Raw genomic sequence first — 21,658 nt, 5'->3', positions numbered from 1 at the left:
CAAACAAATGTCCATGAAGGAGAATACTGAGTTCCCTGGTGGCCTAGTGGTTAAGGACTTGGTGTTGTCACGCTGTGGCTCAGGTTTGATCCTTGGCCTAGGAACTTCCACATGCTGTGGGCATAGCCCTCCCCCCCAAAAAAAATACACAGAGGAGAATGTTATTAAGATAAGGTCATACCTCTGCTCCTGGAATTGGAAATGCAGTTCAGATCTTGCCTTTCGGAAGCTGTGTGCAGGGGCAATGATGTTGAGGTTCCTTGAGGATAAAAGGTAAAGGTGTATCAGGACCCTTCAAAGGTGAGGCCAAATGCAGCTGAAATAGGCCCTAAATAGAAGAGACAGCCAAACATGACAGCAGCGTATTTACTCAGTTGGTGAGTGGATGGAATCAGTAACTTCCATAATATTGGAGACTGGGTACAGGAGTTTATTTGGTGAGACCACAGCCTCAAGACTGCCACGATCCACTGTGAGGAGTCATTCATTCCTCCAAGTTTAAGAAGAGGGCAAATCCAGCTGTTTACAGTAGAAGTTATGGGAATAATCATGCTTTCCTAAAAGATTTGTTATAGCAGTTTTCAATCTTTGAAGGCCTTCCCTCCTCCCCCCTTTTCTTTCTTTTTAGGGCCACTTTCACGGCATATGGAAATTACCGGGCCGGGGTGGAATTGGGGCCACAGCCACAGCAACACCAGATCAGAGGCTCATCTTTGATCTATGCCACAGCTTGCAGCAATTCTTAACCCACAGCTTGCAGCCAAATTCTTAACCCACTGAGCAAGGCCAAAGATTGAACCCAAATCCTCTCAGAGACAATATCGGGTCCTTAACCCACTGAGCCACAAGGTGAATGCTAAAGGCCTTTTTTTAATGTATACTGGGCCATATTAACTCACTTAAGTAAGGGGTAAAGACCATGGAATCCCATTTTGTGAAGTCAATTTGGAGGTACGAAACAAATATTAATTAATAAACTGGTTTAGAGCTTTCTGACTCACCATGGGATATTTTAGGACATTGTGAGAAAAGGCAAAGCAGTTCTGATGGTTAAGCAAAGTGTACCAGTTTGTCCTCCATATTATATTCAATAGTTCCCCTAAGATCATGGTCTACCTTGCTTAAATTTACAAGATCCCAGGTATAACTGTAATTTGAAACCCAGAATTGAGTAACTGCATAAAGGGTTGTGAATTACTGTGTTACAGGAGATGGTAACATTAATTCAAGACCTGTGTTTTAGAGGCTCAAAAGCCAAAGGGCACCCTTGTATCCTTTTTTGTTACAAAAATTATTTTAACATATTTTAGCTTTCCAGATGGGTCAAATTGTGGCCCTTTGTCCACATAATTTTCCTGTTGTTCCTTCTCTCATGTTCTTCCCTGTTTTGTATTTTAGGTCTCTGCATAAACCTCAGGGAAGTGGGTGTCCTCTCTGCTCCAGTATTTATAAAACTGTTCCTCTAGAGGTCCTCAAACCTGTCACATCAGGTTAGAGCACTCTGGCATGGAAATGGTTGCTACATAGTTTAAGTATCCCGGGCTGAAATCTGGTTTGAACTAATCCCTTTGCTGTGCCATATCCCTTTACTGTTTTGCCCACAATAGCTCAGAGGATCAGTAGGGGCAAGGGCTGCAGCAACAGAGGTACTTGAGGGTCCTGGTGAGCCCCCTGGTATTAGGAGTGGACTCGGCCTGCCACTTACCGGCTGCCTTGCTCCGTTTCCACTCTGAAAAAAACCTCTCTTCTTCACAGTGTGTAATCATCCTTAAACTCACCTGAGACTACCCCACCCCTACTGTCAGGGCCACCGCAGCCTCACTCATGCATTCACTCTAAACGTACAGGCTAAATCGAAAACGATAACTGTTAAGTGGGCCCCATTTCCCGATGGCTGAAGCAAGAGCACCGAAGGAAATCAGGATGATTTGGAGGAAGTCTGCTTTTGATCTTCTTGTCTTACAGGGTTTCCCCCCGCAACCTTCCCAGGTATTGCTACTTAAACGAAGTAATTTTTATGAACCATATTTTTCTATTTAGTAGCCTGTAATTTTAACTTGTAATTTGTTCCCTGTCTTACTGTGGTCATTGCAAAATCTTGGGAGACGCGGGCACAGAGCTGCCGGGGGAGGAGCTGGGCAGTGACACCCGGGGTCCCAGCGGCCAGCCCAGCACCCCCACCTCCCAGTTCGTCCTTAAGGGAATGAGGTCTGAGCAGCGCCGAGAGGACTCAGGTCCACAAACTCCGGGGTCGACCACGAGGAGGCCCAGATCCTGCCACCGCTGTTCGGACCCCTCCTTCCCGTCCTCGGACACCCAGCCCCACACACTCACCAATTCCTGGGGTTTCGAGTCCCCGGGGTCGTCCCTTTGACTCCCACGACCTGCAGAACTCACAGCGCTCCTGACGCAGAACAGAAACACGGTTCCAACCTTCCCGCCTGCCTTCTGAAGCTTCCAGCTATTTGCTCCACCCAACTGCCCCTGCTGTACTCCTGATTGGACCGTTCGAAAGGAACCGCCCCCTTTTCCCTGAGTGACAACGGGGCAGGAAACTCATGTGGTGGAGCCCAACAAGCTTCGCCCGTGGGCGGGAACTTGTCCCCTCTAGGGACTTTTGCTTTTAAACAAACTCCTCCCTGGTCCTCGAGGGACAGTGGTGTCTTCCTACAGCTCCTTTTGAGTTCGAGACCCAGGTGTTCGTAGGGAATTCCAGAGTCATTTTCCAGACAGAGAGCCACCATTGACTGAAGTGAGAGGGGTCTCAAGTCAGGCCAACTGGGACAAGAGGGTCCAAGGATCTCCCGGGTCAGGGGTTGGCATAGGCTGCGAGCCCACTTGTGGTACAGGCCCTTGTTTACAAACACACTTGAAAATAACCTAAACAATGTACTAAAGAGTCTCCCTCCGTTCTGACCTATGTCAACAGCTTGAGGCTTCCACCCACCCCGTCTTCATCTCCATTCACTTGCACTTGAGCTAAAGAATCCTCCAAGCACTTGGCTCTGGTGGCAGTTTGAATCCCCTCAGCCCTCACCTGGGTGAAGGGACCTGGCTCTGACCAACCATAACCTATGAGGTGTGTATATAAAACCCTCAGGTATATAGTTTACACTAGAAGAAAATGTGTTCTAGATAGCTTTTGAGTGTCCCCCTAGAAATTTTCAAATATAAATGGCTATAGCACTAAGGCAACTGAAGCTTGTTACCAAAATAAAAAAATGAAAAAATTATGTAAATATGTACATACCTGAAAACTCTTTAATATACTTAACAGGTTGATTCAAAACTCCTCAAGCACTTATTTGAAGAGCTTTGTTGAGATGTAATACACATATCATACAATGCATTTCCGTAACACGTATAATTCAATGGTGTTTGGTATATTCACAGGTATGTACAATCATCACCACCATTTTTTGTGGCCTCAAAAAGAAACCGGAGTTCCTATTGTGGCTCAGCAGGTTAAGAACCCTACATAGTGTCTCTGAGGATGTGGGTTCAGTCCCTGGCCTCACTCAGTGGGTTAAGGATCCAGCATTACCAAAAGCTGTGGCGTAGGTCACAGATAAGGCTCCGATCCAGTGTTGCCATGGTTGTGGTGTAGGCCTGTCTGCAGTTCTGATCCGACCCCTAGCCTGTGAACTTCCATATGCTGCAGGTAAAAAAGAAGGGAGGGAGGGAAGGAAGGAAGTTAGGAACCCTTGTACCCTTTATATGTCACTGCCTTATCTTCCCATCTTCTTCCTCCAAACTGCAATCCTAGGCAACCTCTAATCTGTGACCATGTTGTCCCTATGAACGCCATTGCTTCTCACTTGGGGAACCTAAGGAGCCCTCAGGGATTCTGGAGGTCTGGGAAGGGGGTGACTTCTTTCAACACCACGGCACCTGGCAAGGACTGAGGAGAGGGGAGGCCACCCCTCCTGCAGGTGGTTATGGCCGAAGGCCCAGGTTTAGCTGTGTCTTGTCTCACGGGGGTCTCTGTAGCTGAGCTGAGCTCCTGGGCTGCTGATTACAGGCAGCAAGTCATAAGGTGCCTGGGAAGCTGGATGAGGGGTGACATGCTCAGGTGTTTTTAGCACAGCTCTGGAAGAAGGGGTTGTTGCAGCTCCAATGGCAAACAGACTGAGATCAAGGGAAGCAGTTTGTGTTAGAAGCCAGTGGACAAGAGTTTCCATTGTGGCTCAGCACTAACGAACCTGACTAGTATTCGTGAGAACTTGGGTCTGATCCCCGGCCTTGCTCAGTGGGTTAAGGATCCAGGGTTGCTGTGAGCTGTGGTATAGGGCGCAACTCAGATCTGGCATTGCTGTGGCTGTGGTATAGGACAGCAGTTGCAGCTCCGATTTGAGCCCTAGCCTGGGAACTTTCATATGCCACAAGTGTGGCACTAAAAAGCAAGGAAAAAAAAAAAAAAAAAAGGACGGGCCAAATAAGGCTGTTAGAAAGGAGAAGCAGGAAGTTCCTATGTAGCAAAGAAGGTTATGGATCCCATGTTCTTACAGCTGTGGTGCAGGTCATTGCTGTGGCGCATGTTTGATCCCTTGGAGGAGAACCTCCACACCAAGGGTGTGGCCAAATAATTAAAAAAACAAGTATCATGTGAATATCAATGTGCCATATTAAAAAAAGCAGAGGGGATAACCACTTTTTCAGTAGACCAGTGTTGTACAATGATGTGCAGCCCTTCATGATTTTCTTTCATTTATCGTGGGGCATATCAAGTAACTTAACAGGGCTGGGGGTGGGGGTAAGGTCCTGCAGTTCCATTTTCATAATGTACTTTGAAAGTGTCAAAGACTAAATTAAAACTGCACATATAACTCATTGCTTCAGACCCTCCCTGCTTGGTATGGGATATTTTAAAACAATGTGGGTGCTAGGACCATAGGAAATTTTGGTGAGGCCATAGCTCTCATAATTAAGGCGAAACATACCTATTTATATTCCACATGACAGTAAAGCCCCTAAGATTATCACAGGGATCTGCTTGAGTGGGACCCCAGGTATAACTGTAATTTGAGACCTGGTATTGATTCTTTGCATGAGGGTTTGTGAATCAGTGCAGTTAAGTAAAAGCCGATGGCAAAATTAATTCAGAACCGAGGTTGTAGAGGACCAAGAAACCAAACAGTACCCCTTTATCCTTTTCGTAGTGTACATTCTTTTAATATATTTCAGATTTCCAATTGGGTATAATTTTGGACCTACGTTTCAGTACTAATTCTTTATTCTCTCCCTCCTGTCCTTCCCTGGTTTTTTGGTCACTGGATATACTTCAGGGGAGGGAGGGGCTGTGCCGTCTACCCTGATATTTATAAATGTCTTCCTCCAGAAAGCCTCAATCAGTGCCACTGGAGTGAGAGGTCTCCCCTGAGACAAGTGGTTGCTTCACTAGGTACAAGGGACCTGGGCTTAAGTCCGGTTGAAACTAATCCCCTGCCCGTTCCACGGGGGTGACATAGTCCTCTACAGCCCTGAAGGACAGGACCTTTCATTGCAAAGGAGGCAGCAGCAGTAGAGACATTTCAGGGTTTTAGGGAGCTCTCTGGAATATTAGGAATGTGGACTCAGCCCACGATCTAACACAGCTTTTTCTCCTCTCTGCTGTTCTTTGTTTTGTTTTGTTTTGTTTTTTAATCTCCCCAAATCCCGCTGGCATCTAGATTCCTGGACCAGGGATCAGATCCAAGCTGCAGTTGGGACCTAAGCCGCAGTTGCGGCAATGGCTGATCCCTTAGCTTACTGTGCTGGGGATCAAACCTGCGTCCTGGCACTGCAAAGACGCCAAAGGAGGGCCACAGCGGGAACTCCTCTCTGTCTTAATGTAACTACTCTTTCATGCCTGACCATCCAAGGCACATATGCCCTACGTTTTGTGCCCAACTCAGCCTCTGTCACGGCTTCACTCAATACACAGACAAATCCCGACTAAGATAGTGACCCTGGACTTCTTTAAGGAGAGCCTCATCTCACATTCCTCCTACTGGGTGCCTAAGAATTCTTTATCTTTTTTTTTTTTTTTTTTTTTTGTGTTTTGTCTTTTGTCTTTTGTTGTTGTTGCTATTTCTTGGGCTGCTCCCGCGGCATATGGAGGTTCCCAGGCTAGGGGTTGAATCGGAGCTGTAGCCACCGGCCTACGCCAGAGCCACAGCAACGCGGGATCCGAGCCGCGTCTGCAACCTACACCACAGCTCACGGCAACGCCGGATCGTTAACCCACTGAGCAAGGGCAGGGACCGAACCCGCAACCTCATGGTTCCTAGTCGGATTCGTTAACCACTGCACCACGACGGGAACGCCTATTTTTTTTTTTAACTCAATGAATTTTATTATATTTATAGTTGTACAACAATCACCACAACCCCATTTTACAGCATTTCCATCCCAAACCCCCAGCACATCCCTCCCCACCTCCAACCTGTTTCCTTTGATAACCTTAAGCTTTTCAAAGTCTGGGAGTCAGTATCTGTTCTGCAAAGAAGTTTGCTGTATCCTGTTTTCAGATTCCACATATAAGTGATTGCATATGGCCTTTGTGTCTCACTGTCTAACTCCACTTAGGATGATGATTTCTAGGTCCCTCCATGGTGCTGCAAATGCCATTACTGCATTCCTTCTATGGCTGAGTAACAGTCCATTGTGTATATGCACCACATCTTCTTCAGCCACTCCTCTGTCAGTGGCCATTCAGGTTGCTCCCATGTCTTGGCTATTGCACACAGTGCTGCAGTGAACACTGGGGTACGTGTGTCTTTTCGAGTCATGGTTTTCTGTGGATAGATGCCCAGGAGTGGGATTGCTGGATCAAATGGTCATTCTATTTTCAGTTCTGTGAGGAATCTCCATACTGTTTTCCATAGTGGTTGCACCCGTTTACATTCCCACCAACAGTGTAAGAGGGTTCCCTTTTCTCCACACCCTCCTCAGCATTTATTGTCTGTAGATTTTTTGATGATGGCCATTCTGGCTTGTGTAAGGTGGTACCTCATCCTGGTTCTGATTTGCCTTTCTCGAAGAATGGGTGATGATGAGTATCTTTTCATGTGTTTTTTGGCTGTCTGATGTCTCTCTCCTGTGACGATTTGTCTGTTTAGATCTTCTGCCCATTTTTGGATGGGGTTGTTTTGGGTTTTTTTGGTAGTGAGTTGCAGGAGGTGTTTCTGTATTTTGGAGATTAATCCCTTGTCAGTCGTTTCATTTGCCAAGATCTTCTCCCATCCTGTGGGTTGCCTTTTCATTTTGTTCAGGGTTCCCTTTGCTGTGCAAGAACTTTGGAGTTTAATTAGGTCCCATTTGTTTATTTTTGCTCTTCCTGTCATTACTCTAGGAGGTGGAGGTGGAGGTGGATCTGAGAACTATTGCTGTGGTTTATGTCAGAGAGTGTTTAGCCTACTATGTTTTTCAAAATTCTGAAAATGACAATTCTGATGGGCTGAACTCAGAACTGAGGCTTGGGAGTGTAAACAGTGCAACACAGAACAGCACAGGTCACAGCACGAGCTCCCCAGCCCCCAGCAGCCCCGAGTGCTGGCCACCAATAGACAGCAGAGCAGGTGAGCAAGTCCAAGCAAGACAGACCCACGGGTGCTGGTCATGTCTGGACATGCTGCTCACGGTGCCAGCTGTCATGGTCACCAGCAGAAGTGGGGTTGAGACTGCTGCCCGGGTAGCGTAGCGCACACACACACCCCGGGAGGACAGGAAAGGCTTATGACTCACCTGATAGAGGTCTCAGGGGACTGAGAGACGGACTCAACTGCATGGCAATGAGAGATGCTGAACCAGTCACCTCCAGAGTACAGTCTCTGAGCAAGAAGGCTTGATGAGGACAGAGGTCCTGTCTTCTTCCCTTGCTACCTGTGTTTTCTCACAATTTACTTAAATGCCCCAGTTGAATCATAAGGGAGTTATTACTGAAACTATTACACAGCACATACTAAGAAGTCAATTTATATACTTTAACTGACAGACTTTATGGCAAAAAGAAAAAAATCCAAAACAATGTTAAAAAATACATCAGTTTTTAGTCATAAGCAGGAAAGGCAAAAGCTGTTCCAAAGGACCAGGAGCTGGCCTGTATTCACTGCAAGGCCTAATCTTATCCTGCTGAAGACAAAATGTCTCAGACCTCCTGCATCAAAGGCAATCAGTGACCATCATGGGTCAAGACACATATAAAGGGATTTTATAAACCTGTTTCAAATCCTAACAATGACCAATATTTCCCTCTTCTTACTATTATGATGGACTGGCGGGGGGGGGGGGGCTCCTCATGAATTCGATTTCACTGCATTCAACTGTTTTGCCTTCTAGAAAACCAGCTTCATGATTACCAATGATAAAGGTTAGCCCTCACAGCATTCAATACACAAAAAAATTCCTGATGCTTTCAATAGCAATCAAATCATATGACACAAGCCAAAACCCACAGAAGTCCAGACTACCCTTTATGATACAGCACGTGGTCACTGTATGCTGTGGTCATTCTTATTATCAGAATTCATTACACCCTTCTCTTTGACCACAGGTGCAATCGTGTGGGTCACTAGGAAGAGGGCACTGAAAATACGTAATTTAAGTTTTGGCTATAAATTATGAATGAAAAATTAGTTTCACATCAAAAACTATAAATATTGAAGAAGAAAAAAACATGCTTGAGGACAAATTACCAGAACATTTTATGGAAAAGATAACACTGACTCATAACTTAGAGTCACTAAATGAAAAAATCACCAAGTTTCTTTGAAAAATCCACAATTAGGGAGTTCCCGTTGTGGCGCAGCCGAAATGAATCTGACTAGGAACCATGAGGTTGAGGGTTCAATCCCTGGCCTTGCTCAGTGGGTTAAGGATCCAGCGTTGCTGTGAGCTGTGGTGTAAGTTGTAGACACAGCTTGGACCTGGCACTGCTGTGGCATAGGCTGGCAGCAACAGCTCGGATTAGATCACTAGCCTGGGAACCTCCATATGCTGTGGGTGCGGCCCCAAAAAAATTAAAAAAAGACAAAAAAAATTTCACAATTATAATGGGACATATTATTAATATATCCTCTCAGGATATTTTAAAAAACAATATTTCTTACCATATGATAGCTTAGAAAGGAGTTAAGAATAGATTTCAATGAAAGGAATACAGAAACTTTCCTTTGACCAAAAAAACACACATACATGTTGGAAAACACTGAGACATACATTCAGCTGCAGGGAACAGGAGACACCCACAGTCCATCCTGCTGACATGACAGGAGGAAGGTGCCTATTCTCACAGGGAAGGACCACTTAAGGCAGCCAGTGCACGAGGCAGTAGAGAAACACACCCCCATGTCCTTTTTGACTGCACCTTTGTAGACGCAAACATTCCCCCTAGCACTCTGAAAAGCATAAAGTGCTTCCCATACCAATTAGACCTCAGATGGATATCATTAGAGAAGTGGGGAATCAGACAGTACTCCCAAGCATGAAAGTCTCAATTAGTTTCCTGATGGACACCAAAGAACCCAGCAAGAAATCCAAACTCCAGTGGATCTTTGACGTGGATCTTAGGAAGACATCAGCGCAAACCTACGGCTCTATGAAAACAGAAATCAAACAGCTGGGGGTGGTTTTGAGGATACTCTTGATGAAAAGGTCCACAAAATCCAGAAAACAGGCTGGAAGATGGAATCCTTGAAGCTCCTGTGGCTTGGTCTCTCTCCCTGGATGGTGGCTCCAAACTCTGACTAAGAATGCCTTGTTTGTTTCTGCCTTCCAAATCCCATGCAAGTGAGGCTCCTGGTGAATTCTAACATGGAACCATAAATGGGAATGGGTTTTGTAAAATCTAGTCCCTGACATTATCCACAGGGAGGATATTTCCAACTTCTTTTTTTTAATTTTTAATTTTATTTTATTAAAAAAAAATTTTTTTTTTTACAATGATCATTACAATCCAGTTTTATAGGATTTCCATCCCACAACCCAAATACATCCCCCCACCCCCCAGACTGTCTCCTTTTGGAGCCAACTTTTTAAAAAAATTTTTAAATATAATTTTTTTCCATTATATTCAGTTTTTGATCCTATTATATCTTACCTCTCTTTTTAAGCCAAAGTCTTTTCATCAAATTCCAGCCAGAGTAACAGACAAAAAGCAAAGGCCCAAATAAGAAAATAATAATTCACATGAAACTATATTCGTTCACAAACTTAACACACATAAAATTTATCACAACTATTTATTAGAATGGAAAATATAAAAATGCTCGCATACCCATTACCCCAACAGAAGCTTTTTCCACAAGAGAGGTGGAATATTTATATAAGTAATGGAGTAGGGGTATTTAGAAACTGCCACACAAGGCCAAGAAGGAAAATCCCAATACCAAACTATCATTCCTCAATGGTCCCCTAACAAAGAACAAAGAAAACACTATTTACAAATAAACCTAACTCCTTATCAGAAACACACTTGAATTCACATATGGATCCCACAGGCTCAAAAATGGAGAAAATATTAACTCATTTGAGGAAATTACCTGAACTACGTTGCACTCATATTACTACCATTGAAAAACAACCCGAAGAAGTCTCACTTCAATATTTCTTTCTAAAAATTAACAGGGGAGTTCCCATTGTGGTGCAGCAGAAACGAATCCGACTAGGAACCATGAGGTTTCGGGTTCAATCCCTCACCTTGCTTAGTGAGTTAAGGATCCAGTGTTGCCATGAGCTGTGTGTAGGCCGCAGATGCAGCTTGGATCTCGCATTGCTATGGCTGTGGTATAGGCCAGAGGCTATAGCTCTGATTCGATCCCTTCCCTGGGAAGCTCCATATGCCTCGGATGTGGCCCTAAAAACCAAAAAAATAAAAATTAACAGGTAAAAATCCAGAGTCCAGTGGTGCACGCCAAGGAAGAGACTGGATAAACATAATAAATTCACAACATTAATAACGAGTCTTTCAGGCTCAAAGTTTTCTGGAACATCATACATAAATTAATTTCCATCAAACTTGGTCATGTTACTTACTTTTTTTCTTCTTTACTGTAGGAGTTTACACATGTAAGAATGTGGGCTCATGACGTCTTACCACACTGTTTACATTCAAGATTATCCAGTGAGTCTTTCTGTGCCTTCTAAGGGGATTAAGATGACTACAGGCTTTCTCATATTCTTCACATTTATGTGGTTCTTTCCCCTGTGCACTCTCACACGTCTTAGACAGTTTGGGCAACAAAGGGAGGCTTTTCCACACTTATAGGGTTTCTCTCCAGCATGAGTTTTTCCATGTGTTTGTAAGGAACAGTTATAATTGAAGGCTTTACCACAATGTTTACATTTGTACGTTTTCTCTCCAGTGTGAGTGTTTTCATGTGTTTGTAAGGAACGGTGAAAACTGAAGGCTTTACCACACTGTTTACAGACATAGCGTTTCCTTCTAGCATGAGTTTTTTCATGTTTGCGAAGATAACTGGGACACACGAATGCTTTACTACACTGCGTACATTCATAGGGTTTCTCTCCACTGTGTATTTTCGTGTGTCTTTGATAGCTCGTGTACCAGATGAAGGCTTTCCCACAATCCTTACATTCATAGGGTTTTTCTACACTGTGAATTCTCTCATGTCTTCGAAGGTAACTGGAACAACTGAAGGTTTTATGACATTTTTCACATTCATATGGTTTTTCTCCAGTATGATTTCTTACATGCAGTTGGAAACCTCTCCGAGAAATCAAAGCTTTACCACATTGCTTACATTCATATGGTATTTCTCCTGTGTGAATACTTTGATGTGTTTGAAGGGAACTGAGATATCGGTAAGCTTTTCCACATTCTGTACATTTATAGGGTCTCTCTCCAGTATGAGTCCTTACATGTATTTTTAAGGAATAATAGTAACTGAAAGCTTTAATACACTGTTTACATTCATAGGGTTTCTCTCCAGTATGAGTTCTTCCATGTTTTTCTAAGAATTGGTGATCTCTGAAGGCTTTTCCACAATGTTTACAATCATAGGTTTTCCCTTTGATGTGCCTTCTTTCATGTTTTCGAAGATAACTGGGACGACTGAAGGCTTTACTACATTTTTCACATCTGTAGGGTTTTTCTCCAGTGTGACTTCTTTCATGTACTTGGAAGTCTACAAGAGAATGGAAAGCTTTACCACATTCTCTACATGTATAGGGTTTCTCCTCACTATGAATTCTTTCATGCTTCCAAAGGGAACGAGGACAAATGAAAACTTTACAACATTTTTTACATTCAAATGGTTTCCTTTCTATGTGAGTCCTTAAATGTGCTTGAAAATTGTGATGGGATCTATAGGTTCTTCCACACTGTATACACGGATAGGATTTTTCTCTGGTGTGGGTTCTTTCGTGTATTTGAAGAGAATCTGAGGAAGTAAAGGTTTTGCCACATTCCTTACATCTATGAGGAACATTTCCAGTGTGCATTACCTTGTGTCTCTGGAAACTTCTGAGGCACATGAAGGCTCTTCCGCCCTCTGTACACGTATAGATTTCCTTTCCACTGTGATTTCCCTCATGTTTTTCAGAAACCTGGAGATAACTGAAGGCTGTCCCATCTTCCTTACATGTATATGGCTTCTCTCCATATTTCCAACACTCATCTGGTTTTGGTTCAGTGTGACATTTAATGTGTCTGTTAAGGGATGAACGATGCATGAAGCCCTTTCCACAAGCACTGCATGGATGTGGTTTCACCCCAGGAGTTTTCTGATTCAAACTGAGACTTGGAATAAGGCTCAAGTTTTCTCCAGGTGGACTACCCTCTCTATTTTCACAGAGTCTTCTTACCACAAGATTTCTGGAAAAAAAAAAAAAAAAAAAGGAAATGCAAGTTACTAATGATTTCTTCATTAGTGATTTTATATTCATTACTAGAACATGTGAGCTACATTTTATGATTTATCTCAAAAGTGCAGGTTTCTTGCCCCATCTAAATTATCTGGAATTGAATATACTGAAAACTGTGCAAGAAGACTTCACCCTTGCTACCATCAAAACAGTCACATTCAGGAGTTCCTGTTGTGGCTCAGTAGAAACCAATCTGACTAGTATCCATGAGGATGCAGGTTCTATCCCTGGCCTCTCTCAGTTGGTTAAGGATCTGGCATTGCCATGAGCTATGGTGTAGGTTGCAGACACGACTTGGATCTGGATTTGGTGTAGGCCAGCAGCTGTAGCTCCAATTTGACCCCTAGCCTGGAAACTTCCATATGACGTGAGTGCAGCCCTAAAAAAGACCAAAAAAAAAAAAAAAAAAAAAAAAATCACATTCATATATAGGCTTTATTAATACTGTTTCCAAGTGAACTCTTTTGCCAATACTGAAATGTTAATGAGAGCATTAACATTTTTCTAAGAATAAATACATTTGAGGCGTTCCAATTGTGGCTCAGTGGGTTAAGAACCCAAGCACTATCCATGAGGATGCAGGTTCAATCCCTGACCTCACTCAGGGGGTTATGGTTCCAGTGTTGCCATAAGCTATGGCATAGGTCACAGATGTGGCTGAGATTCAGTGTTGCTGTGGCAGTGGTGTAGGTCAGAAGCTACAGCTCCAGTTTGATCCCCAGCCCAGGAATTTCCATATGCTGAAGGTGTGGCCCAAGGAATAAACGAAAAGACAGGAAAAGAAAAAAAGAGAGAGAAAGAAAAAGAGAGTAGGAGAGAGAGAAAGAGTAAGAAAGAAAGGAACACATGTACCATTAAGATTAGATTATTAAAAACAAAAATGGAGTTCCTGTTGTAGCTCAGCGGATTAAAAACCCAACCAGTCTCCATGAGGATGAAGGTTTGATCCCTGGCTTTGCTCAGTGGGTTAAGGATCCACATTGCCGAGAGCTGCAGCATAGGTCACAGATGAGGCTCAGCTTTGGTGTGGCTGGGGTGTAGATCGGTGATGGCAGCTCCAGTTCAAACTCTAGCCCAAGAACTTCCATATGCCATGAGTGTGGCCCTAAAAAGAAATACAACAATTAAAAAAATTTTTTTAAATTGTAGACAAGCTTATTTATTTTTCTTGTTTTTAAAATTTCACAATATACCAGGACTCTGACATGAAACAGTTACTTTCTATTCTATTGTGAGAGACTCACCTTGGTTTCCTCCCCGGATTTTTGTACTCATCTTCAATGGCATGACCTTCCCATTTTCTCCCTAAAATGCAAACCCAGAAAAATGACTCCAAAGCATTAGAAATTACACCAAAAATATCAGATTCTAGCGCTACAATGAGCTGCGACCACGCCTAGCTTATTCACCAATGTGCCCCCTTTCCACATTCTACATCTTAGAACAATGCTGACGGGCAGGAAAAACTTGTTCTCTGACAAAGTGAAGGAAAGGTGTCACCCTTACCTACTAAGGCCAGGTTCCTCAAGGTCTCTCGCATCACATCTCTATAGAGTTTCTTCTGGGAAAGATCCAGTAAGGCCCACTCCTCCAGGGTGAAGTTCACGGCCACATCCTCAAAAACCACTGAGTCCTAAAATAGCCAAATGTGGATACGGTAGGATGTGTGAGCCTGACATTGCCAGACTATAGTCTACGGATAGAAAGGCGATGTCTGATTCTGTCATCGCCAAACCTCGATTCCATGACTTGATCATCAGAAACCAACTCTCTGTCCACACTGACTTCCTCATAAACCTACAGCATCATGAATACGCAGATGTGATTTATATACATCTTCATTGTGAGCACATTACATGCTATTGCTCTCTAATGGCAGGGTCCAGAGTATGTTGGAAAATGACCCAATGCCTATAAATGAAACACACGTTATGGTTTTCACCCATTCCTTGTGAGAAAACCTTTGCTCTCTGTCCTTATTACCTACTGTTCACAGCACTCCATGAGGTCCCAGTGAATAAAACCATGACGAGGAACTAGAGGGTTTCTCTTCTATTTTCATCACCAAACATGAGATTCCAAGAGGCCTGTGGAAAGCAAATCTTTAACAAAGCCTAGCTGGCCACAGAGTTCTGGGTTCTTCAGGCCATTAGAAGGAATCAGATGGCTAGATGCAAATACTCCTGTGGAGAAAATTACTTTTAACTTGTGTCATCATCATCACAGATGCAATTCTTCCTTTCTCTCTCTGTTGTATTTGATGGGCTAGTGAGTAATTTGGATCTGAGAACGCAGACATAAGGAAGAAGGCGTGACAACTTACATTACAAAATCCATATACCCATGTGCCTCTGAGCAGCTTCCAGCCAATTCCTGGCACACAGGAACACCAACTGAATCAACGATAGGCCAGAAAGCTCTTCCTGGCAGAACCATTAGTTACCCTGGGCCCTGCTGCCTTGAGGAACACGTTAAGAGCTGCAGACGGCAAAGACTTCGCTCAAGACCATGATGGTCTGATACTGAATTTCCCCGCAATTATAAAATATGTGTAAGTGTCAGCAGTGCTTTCTTCCAAAGAACGTAAAATCCCCAGTCTCCAATCAGGAGGAAGTGTTTCCTGACCAGCTGCTCTACAGGCCACCCAGCCAATGTCTGTCATTTCTATGATCCCCCTTGCAGTAAAGGAGCAGGAGACCTCAACCCCCGAGCATGAGAATCCCTCACTGGAAAGAGGTTAGGAAAGGGTTTATTCCTCCAGAGGTTTTGTTTATGGATAGGGTAAGGGAGGCCTCTCAAGAGAGCATGAAACAGCTTGAGAGAGCCAGGGAAGGCACATGGGAGTTGTCTTTTTATGATCACATTCACATACAGGAGTTTCTGTTGTGGCCCAGCATGTTAAGAAACCGACTAGTATCCATGAGGATGTGGGTTTGATCCCTGGCCTCGCTTAGTGGGTAAAAATCCAGCATTGCTGAAAGCTTTGGCACAGGTAGCAGATATGGCTTGAATCCTGTGTTGCTGTGGCTGGGCTGTGGCCAAAAGGCACAGCAGCAATTGGACCCCTAGCCCCAGAACTTCCATATGCCACAGGTGCAGCCCTATAAAGTCAAAAAACACAGGAAAAGTTCCTTAAGGACTAAGGTTAAGGATCTGGCATTGTCACTGCTGCGGCTCTGTTTACAAGTACTGCACAGGTTTGATTCCTGGCCTGGTAGCTTCCACACACTGTGGGTGCAGCCAAAAAGGAAAAAAAAAAAAAAAAAAAAGAAAGTACCAAAGTATTTGACAATATTCAAAATCCATTTATGACAGCAGAGTAGAAACAGAGCAATATTTCCTCTCTTGATTAAGACCATCTATAAGAAGTCTGTAGTCACCATGATACTTCATGGTGAGAAATGAGATACTTTCTTGGTAAAATGAGGAAGAAGGCAATGATATTCATTCTCACCAATAGTGATCAAAACTGTACTGGAAGTGTAAGCCAAGAACGAAGGGGCACACAGAATGAGAAGTAAGAAATACATCTCTCTGTCACACATGACATGACCATCTAAGGCGAAAACCTCAAAGAATCAACAATAATAAAAAAAAGTCCATGAACCAATAAGAGAGTAAATTAATGTTGAAGGACAAATGGTTAACATACTCAAGTCAATGTTCTCCTATAGATCCAAGCTAATACACTCAACTGATCTTTGACAACTGATCAAAGGCAATTCAATGAAGAAAACTTAGCCTATGCAACAAATAGTGCCAGGAAAACTTGACATGCAAATATTAAACCCCACAACTCTAGATATGGATTTTATACCTTTTACAACAGTTAACTCGAAATGGATCATAAATATACAATACAAAATTACTAAAAGATCACATTAGAGAAAATATAGGTGACCTTGCACATGGTGACAAATTTTTATTGATTGATTGATTTTTTTGGCTGCCCTGCAGCATATGGAGTTCTTGAGCTGGGAATCAGACCTGAGCTGCAGCTGCAACCTAAGTCACTGCACAGGGTCAGGGATCAAACCTGCATCCCAGAGCTCTCAAGATGTTGCCAATCCACAGGGGGAACTCCTGGTGACTAATTTTTTAATAAAACACCAAAAACAATGAAGGAAAGATAGTAAATTTGAAATTGTTAAAATGAAAATCTGCTCTATGAAAGACAACATTAAGAGACTGAATACACAGGCCACAGTGTGGGAGAAGAATCCTTGCAAAACACTTCTCTGAAAAAGGACTAATATCCAAAACATCTAAAAAAATTCTATAACTCAACAAAAGAAGACAGGTAACATACTGGGCAAAAGATCTGAACACACATGACCAAAGAAGGTATACGGATTTGAAGAAGCCTAAGAAAAGATACTCAACAACATATGTTATTAGGAAATGCAATTAAAAGGAGCTATCATTAGACACTATAACGGTTAAAATTCAACATCATTTGGAACCAACACCAAATGATGGAGAAGATGTCAAACAGGAACGCTAATTCATTGCTGGTGGGAATGGAAAACAACTTTGGAAGATGGGTGGTTTCTTTAAAAATGAATCCTATTCTTGTCATACAAGTTAGCAAACAGGCTCCTTCATATTTCCTCAGGAGGTGAAAAATTTTGTTCATTAAAAAACTTGCAGGATGGGGTTAAGATGGCAGAATAGAAGGACTGGAGCTCAACTTCTCTCCTAAAAACAACAAAAGTCACAACTAAAGGCTGAGCAATCTTCAACCAAATGGACTGGAAACCTTAAAAAAAGATATCCTACTCCAGAAGACAAAGAGGAGGCCACATCAAGAGGTAGGAGGGGCGATTATACGATATGAGCAACCCCATACCTCCAGGTGGGAAGCCCCACAGACTGGAAACTAACTGGTTCACAGAAACTCACCTACAGGAGTGAGAGCCTTGAACCCCACATCAAATTCCCATGTGTGGGGATCTGGCACTGGGAGAAAGAGCCCCTGGAGCATCTGACATTGAAGGCCAGTGGGACTTGCACGCAGGAGCTCCACGGGACTGGGGGAAACAAAGACCCCATTCTTAAAAGGTACACACAGACTTTCACGTGCACTGGGTCCCAGGGCAAAGCAAAGTCTCCATAGGAATCTGGGTCAAACCTGACTGCAGTTCTTGGAGGACCTCCTGGGAAAACAGGGGTGTATGTGGCTTGTTGTGAGGGAAGGACATTGTAAGCAAAGCTCTTGGGAATATTCAGCAGCTGCCTTTCTCTGGAGGTGGCCGTTTTGGGAAAATCTGGCCCCACCCCATCAGTCAGAGCTGAGAAGCCCCAGGGCAAACAACAAACCAGGTGGGATCACAGCCCCACCCATCAGTAAACTGGCTGCCGAAAGGCCCCTCAGGCACACAGCTGCCTCTAATCCCATCCAGAGACAAAGCCCCACCAGAGAGAAGAATCAGCTCCACCTACCAGTGGGCAGGCATCAGTCCCTCCCATCTGGAAGCCCATAGCAAGCCCCATACCAACTTCAGGAACAAGGGGGGCAGACACCAGAAGTAAGAGAGGCTACAACTCTATTATCTGTAAAAAGTTCACCCCACCAGAAACCTATAAAAGTGAAAAGACAGAGAATTATAACTCAGATGAGGGAGAAAGAAAAAACCCCAGAAAATCAGCTAAATGATCAGGAAATATTCAGCCTCCAGGTAAAAGACTTTAGAGTGTTGATGTTGAAGATGATGCAAAACATTGGAAATAAATTGGAGGCAAAGATAGATAACTTACAGGAAACACTGAGCAAAGAGATACAAGACATAAAACTTAAACAAGAAGAGATGCAAAATACAATCACTGAAATAAAAAATTCACTAGAAGCAGCTAACAGCAAAATACAGGTGGCAGAAGAACAAATAAGCAAGGTGGAGGACAGATTAGTAGAAATTACAGATGAGGAACAGAAAAGAGAAAAAAGATTGAAAACAAATGAAGAGAGTCTCAGAGGACTCTGGGACAATGTTAAATGCACCAACAACCATATCATAGGGGTGCCAGAAGGAGAAGAGAGGGAGAAGGGGACAGAAAAAATATTCCAAGAGATAATAACATGGGAAAGGAACCACTCACTCAAATCCAGGAAGCACAACAAGTACCATATAAAATAAACCCAAGGAGGAATACACCAAGACACACATTAATCAAACTGACCAAAATTAAAGACAAAGAGAAAATACTGAAAGCAGCTAGGGAAAAGAAACAAATTACATGCAAGGGAACCCTGATAAGGTTATCAACAGATTTTTCAGCAGAAGCTCTGCAGGCCAGAAGGGAGCGGCATGATATACTCAATGTGATGAAAGGAAAAAACCTCCAACCAAGATTACTCTATCCAGCAAGGCTCTCATTCAGATTTGAAGGAGAAATCAAAAGCTTCACAGATAAGCAAAAGCTGAGAGGATTCAGCAACACTAAACCAGCCTTATAACAAATACTAAAGGAACTTCTCTAGGCAGAAAAGACAGCAACAGGAAACAAAAACACCACAAATGACAAGGCTCACCAGTAAAGGTATATATACAGTAAAGATAAGAAATCATCCATGCACAATTATGCCACCAAAATCGAAATCATGAGAAGAGGTGAGTACAAATGCAGGACACTGGAAATTAACTTGCAGTTAAGAGCCCAACAACTTAAAACAATTTCACATATATAGAGACTCTTATATGAAAACTTCAGAATAACTGCAAACCAAAAATCTACAACTGATACACAAATAAGAAAAATCAACTCAAATACAACTCTTCATCAAACCAGAAGAAGAGAAAACAAGAGAAGAAGGGAAGAAAAATGAGCAACAAAAACAAATCCAAAGCAATTAATAAACTGGCAGTAAGAACATACATATCAATAATTACCTTAAATGTTAATGGACTAAACGCCCCAACCAAAAGACACAGACTGGCTGAATGGATACAAAAACAAGACCCATATATATGCTGTCTTCAAGAAACTCACTTCACTGCTAGGGACACATACAAATTGAAAGTGAGAGGATGGAAGAAAATATTTCATGCAAACAGGGATCAAAAGAAAGCTGGAGTAGCAATACTCATATCAGACAAAATAGACTTTAAAATGAAGAATATTTTAAGGGACAAAGAAGGTCACTACATAATGATCAAAGGATCAATCCAAGAAGAAGATATAACAATTTTAAATATCTACGCACCCAACACAGGTTCACCACAATATATAAGGCGACTGCTAACAACCTTAAAAGGACAAATCGGCAATAACACAATCATAGTTGAGGACATTAACACCCCACTTACAGCAATGGACAGATCATCCAGACAGAAAATCAATAAGGAAACACAGGCCCTGAATGAAGCATTAAACTAGATGGACTTAATAGATATTTATAGGACATTTCATCCAAAAGCAACAGAATACACATTCTTCTCAACTGCACATGGAACATTTTCTAAGATTGATCACATCCTGGGCTACAAATCAAACCTCAGTAACTTTAGGGAAATTGAAATCATATCAAGCATCTTCTCTGACCACAATGCTATATGACTGGAAATCAACAACAAGAAAAAAACTGCAAAAAACACAAACACATAGAGACTGAACAACATGCTACTAAACAACCAATGGATCGCTGAAGAAATCAAAGAGGAAATTAAAAAATACCTAGACGCAAATGACAACAAAGATACGACACTCCAAAACCTATGGGATGCAGCAAAAGCTGTTCTAAGAGGAAAGTTTATAGCAATACAAGCCCACCTCAGGAAACAAGAAAAAGCTCAAATAAATAAGCTAACTTTACATCTAAAGCAACTAGAGAGAGAAGAACAGACAAGACCTAAAGTTAGTAGACGGAAAGATATCATAAAGATCAGAGCAGAAATCAATGAAATAGAATCAAAGAAAACCACAGAAAAGATCAATGAAACGAAAAGCTGGTTCTTAGAAAAGATCAACAAAATTGAGAAACCCTTAGCCAGATTTATCAAGAAAAAAAAAAAAAGAGAAAGGACTCAAATCAATAAAATTAGAAATGAAAAAGGAGAAGTCACAACGGACATCACAGAAATACAAAGGATCATAAGAGACTGCTATATGCAACTATACGCCAATAAAACAGAAAACCTAGAAGAAATGGACAAATTCTTAGAAAAGTACAATCTTCCAAGACTAAACCAAGATGAAATAGAAAAGGTGAATGGACCAATCACAAGAACTGAAATTGAAACTGTGATTAAAAAACTTCCAACAAACAAAAGTCCAGCACCAGATGGCTTCACAGGCGAATTCTATCTTAGCTCTTCTTCAATTTAGAGAAGAGCTAACATCTCTCCTTCTGAAACTATTTCAAAAAATTGCAGAGGAAGGGATATTCCTAAACTCATTCTATGAGGCCACCATCACCCTGGTACCAAAACCAGACAAAGATTCCACAAAAAAAGAAAACTATAGGCCAATATCACTGATGAACACAGATGCAAAAATCCCCAACAAAATACTAGCAAACAGCATCCAACAATACATTAAAAGGATTGTACATCATCATCAAGTGGGATTTATCCCAGGGATGCAAGGGTTCTTCAATATCCACAAATCAATCAGTGTGATACACCACATTAACAATCTGAAGAATAAAAACCATATGATTCTCTCAATAGACGCAGAAAAAGCCTTTGACAAAATCCAACACCCATTTCTGATAAAAACCCTTAAGAAACTGGGCATAGAGAGAATCTACCTCAACACAGTAAAGGCCATATATGACAAACCCAGAGCTAACATCATT

General features: G+C 42.4%; 1 protein-coding gene across 2 annotated transcripts in view; it reads right to left on the bottom strand.

The window, feature by feature from the left end:
* Nucleotides 1-209: 209 nt before the first annotated feature.
* LOC100517751 (uncharacterized) overlaps nucleotides 210-21,658 on the bottom strand; it is a 30,188-nt gene continuing 8,739 nt past the window's right edge. Inside the window, exons 2-5 of one of the 2 annotated variants that reach the window (XR_014837539.1) lie at nucleotides 14,371-14,497; nucleotides 14,109-14,169; nucleotides 11,014-12,814; nucleotides 210-259 (exon numbers count right to left, since the gene is read on the bottom strand). Coding sequence is in view for 1 of the 2 variants with exons in the window: in XM_021083746.2 (XP_020939405.1) it covers nucleotides 11,095-12,814; nucleotides 14,109-14,169; nucleotides 14,371-14,497 (1,908 nt within the window). In the remaining variant the exon portion in view is untranslated. Of the gene's footprint in view, nucleotides 260-9,868; nucleotides 12,815-14,108; nucleotides 14,170-14,370; nucleotides 14,498-21,658 lie in introns of those variants that run through there. The other variant, XM_021083746.2, reaches the window with a different exon arrangement.

Source organism: Sus scrofa, chromosome 2 (genome assembly GCF_054392235.1).
Source record: "Sus scrofa isolate SSC_HxYL_T2T_F1_AM1 chromosome 2, Sscrofa_HxYL_maternal_Yorkshire_Landrace_v2.0, whole genome shotgun sequence".
In the NCBI taxonomy this organism is placed as follows: domain Eukaryota; kingdom Metazoa; phylum Chordata; class Mammalia; order Artiodactyla; family Suidae; genus Sus; species Sus scrofa.
The sequence above is the reverse complement of the archived record's forward strand: the minus strand, read 5'-3'. Positions and strand labels throughout refer to the sequence as shown.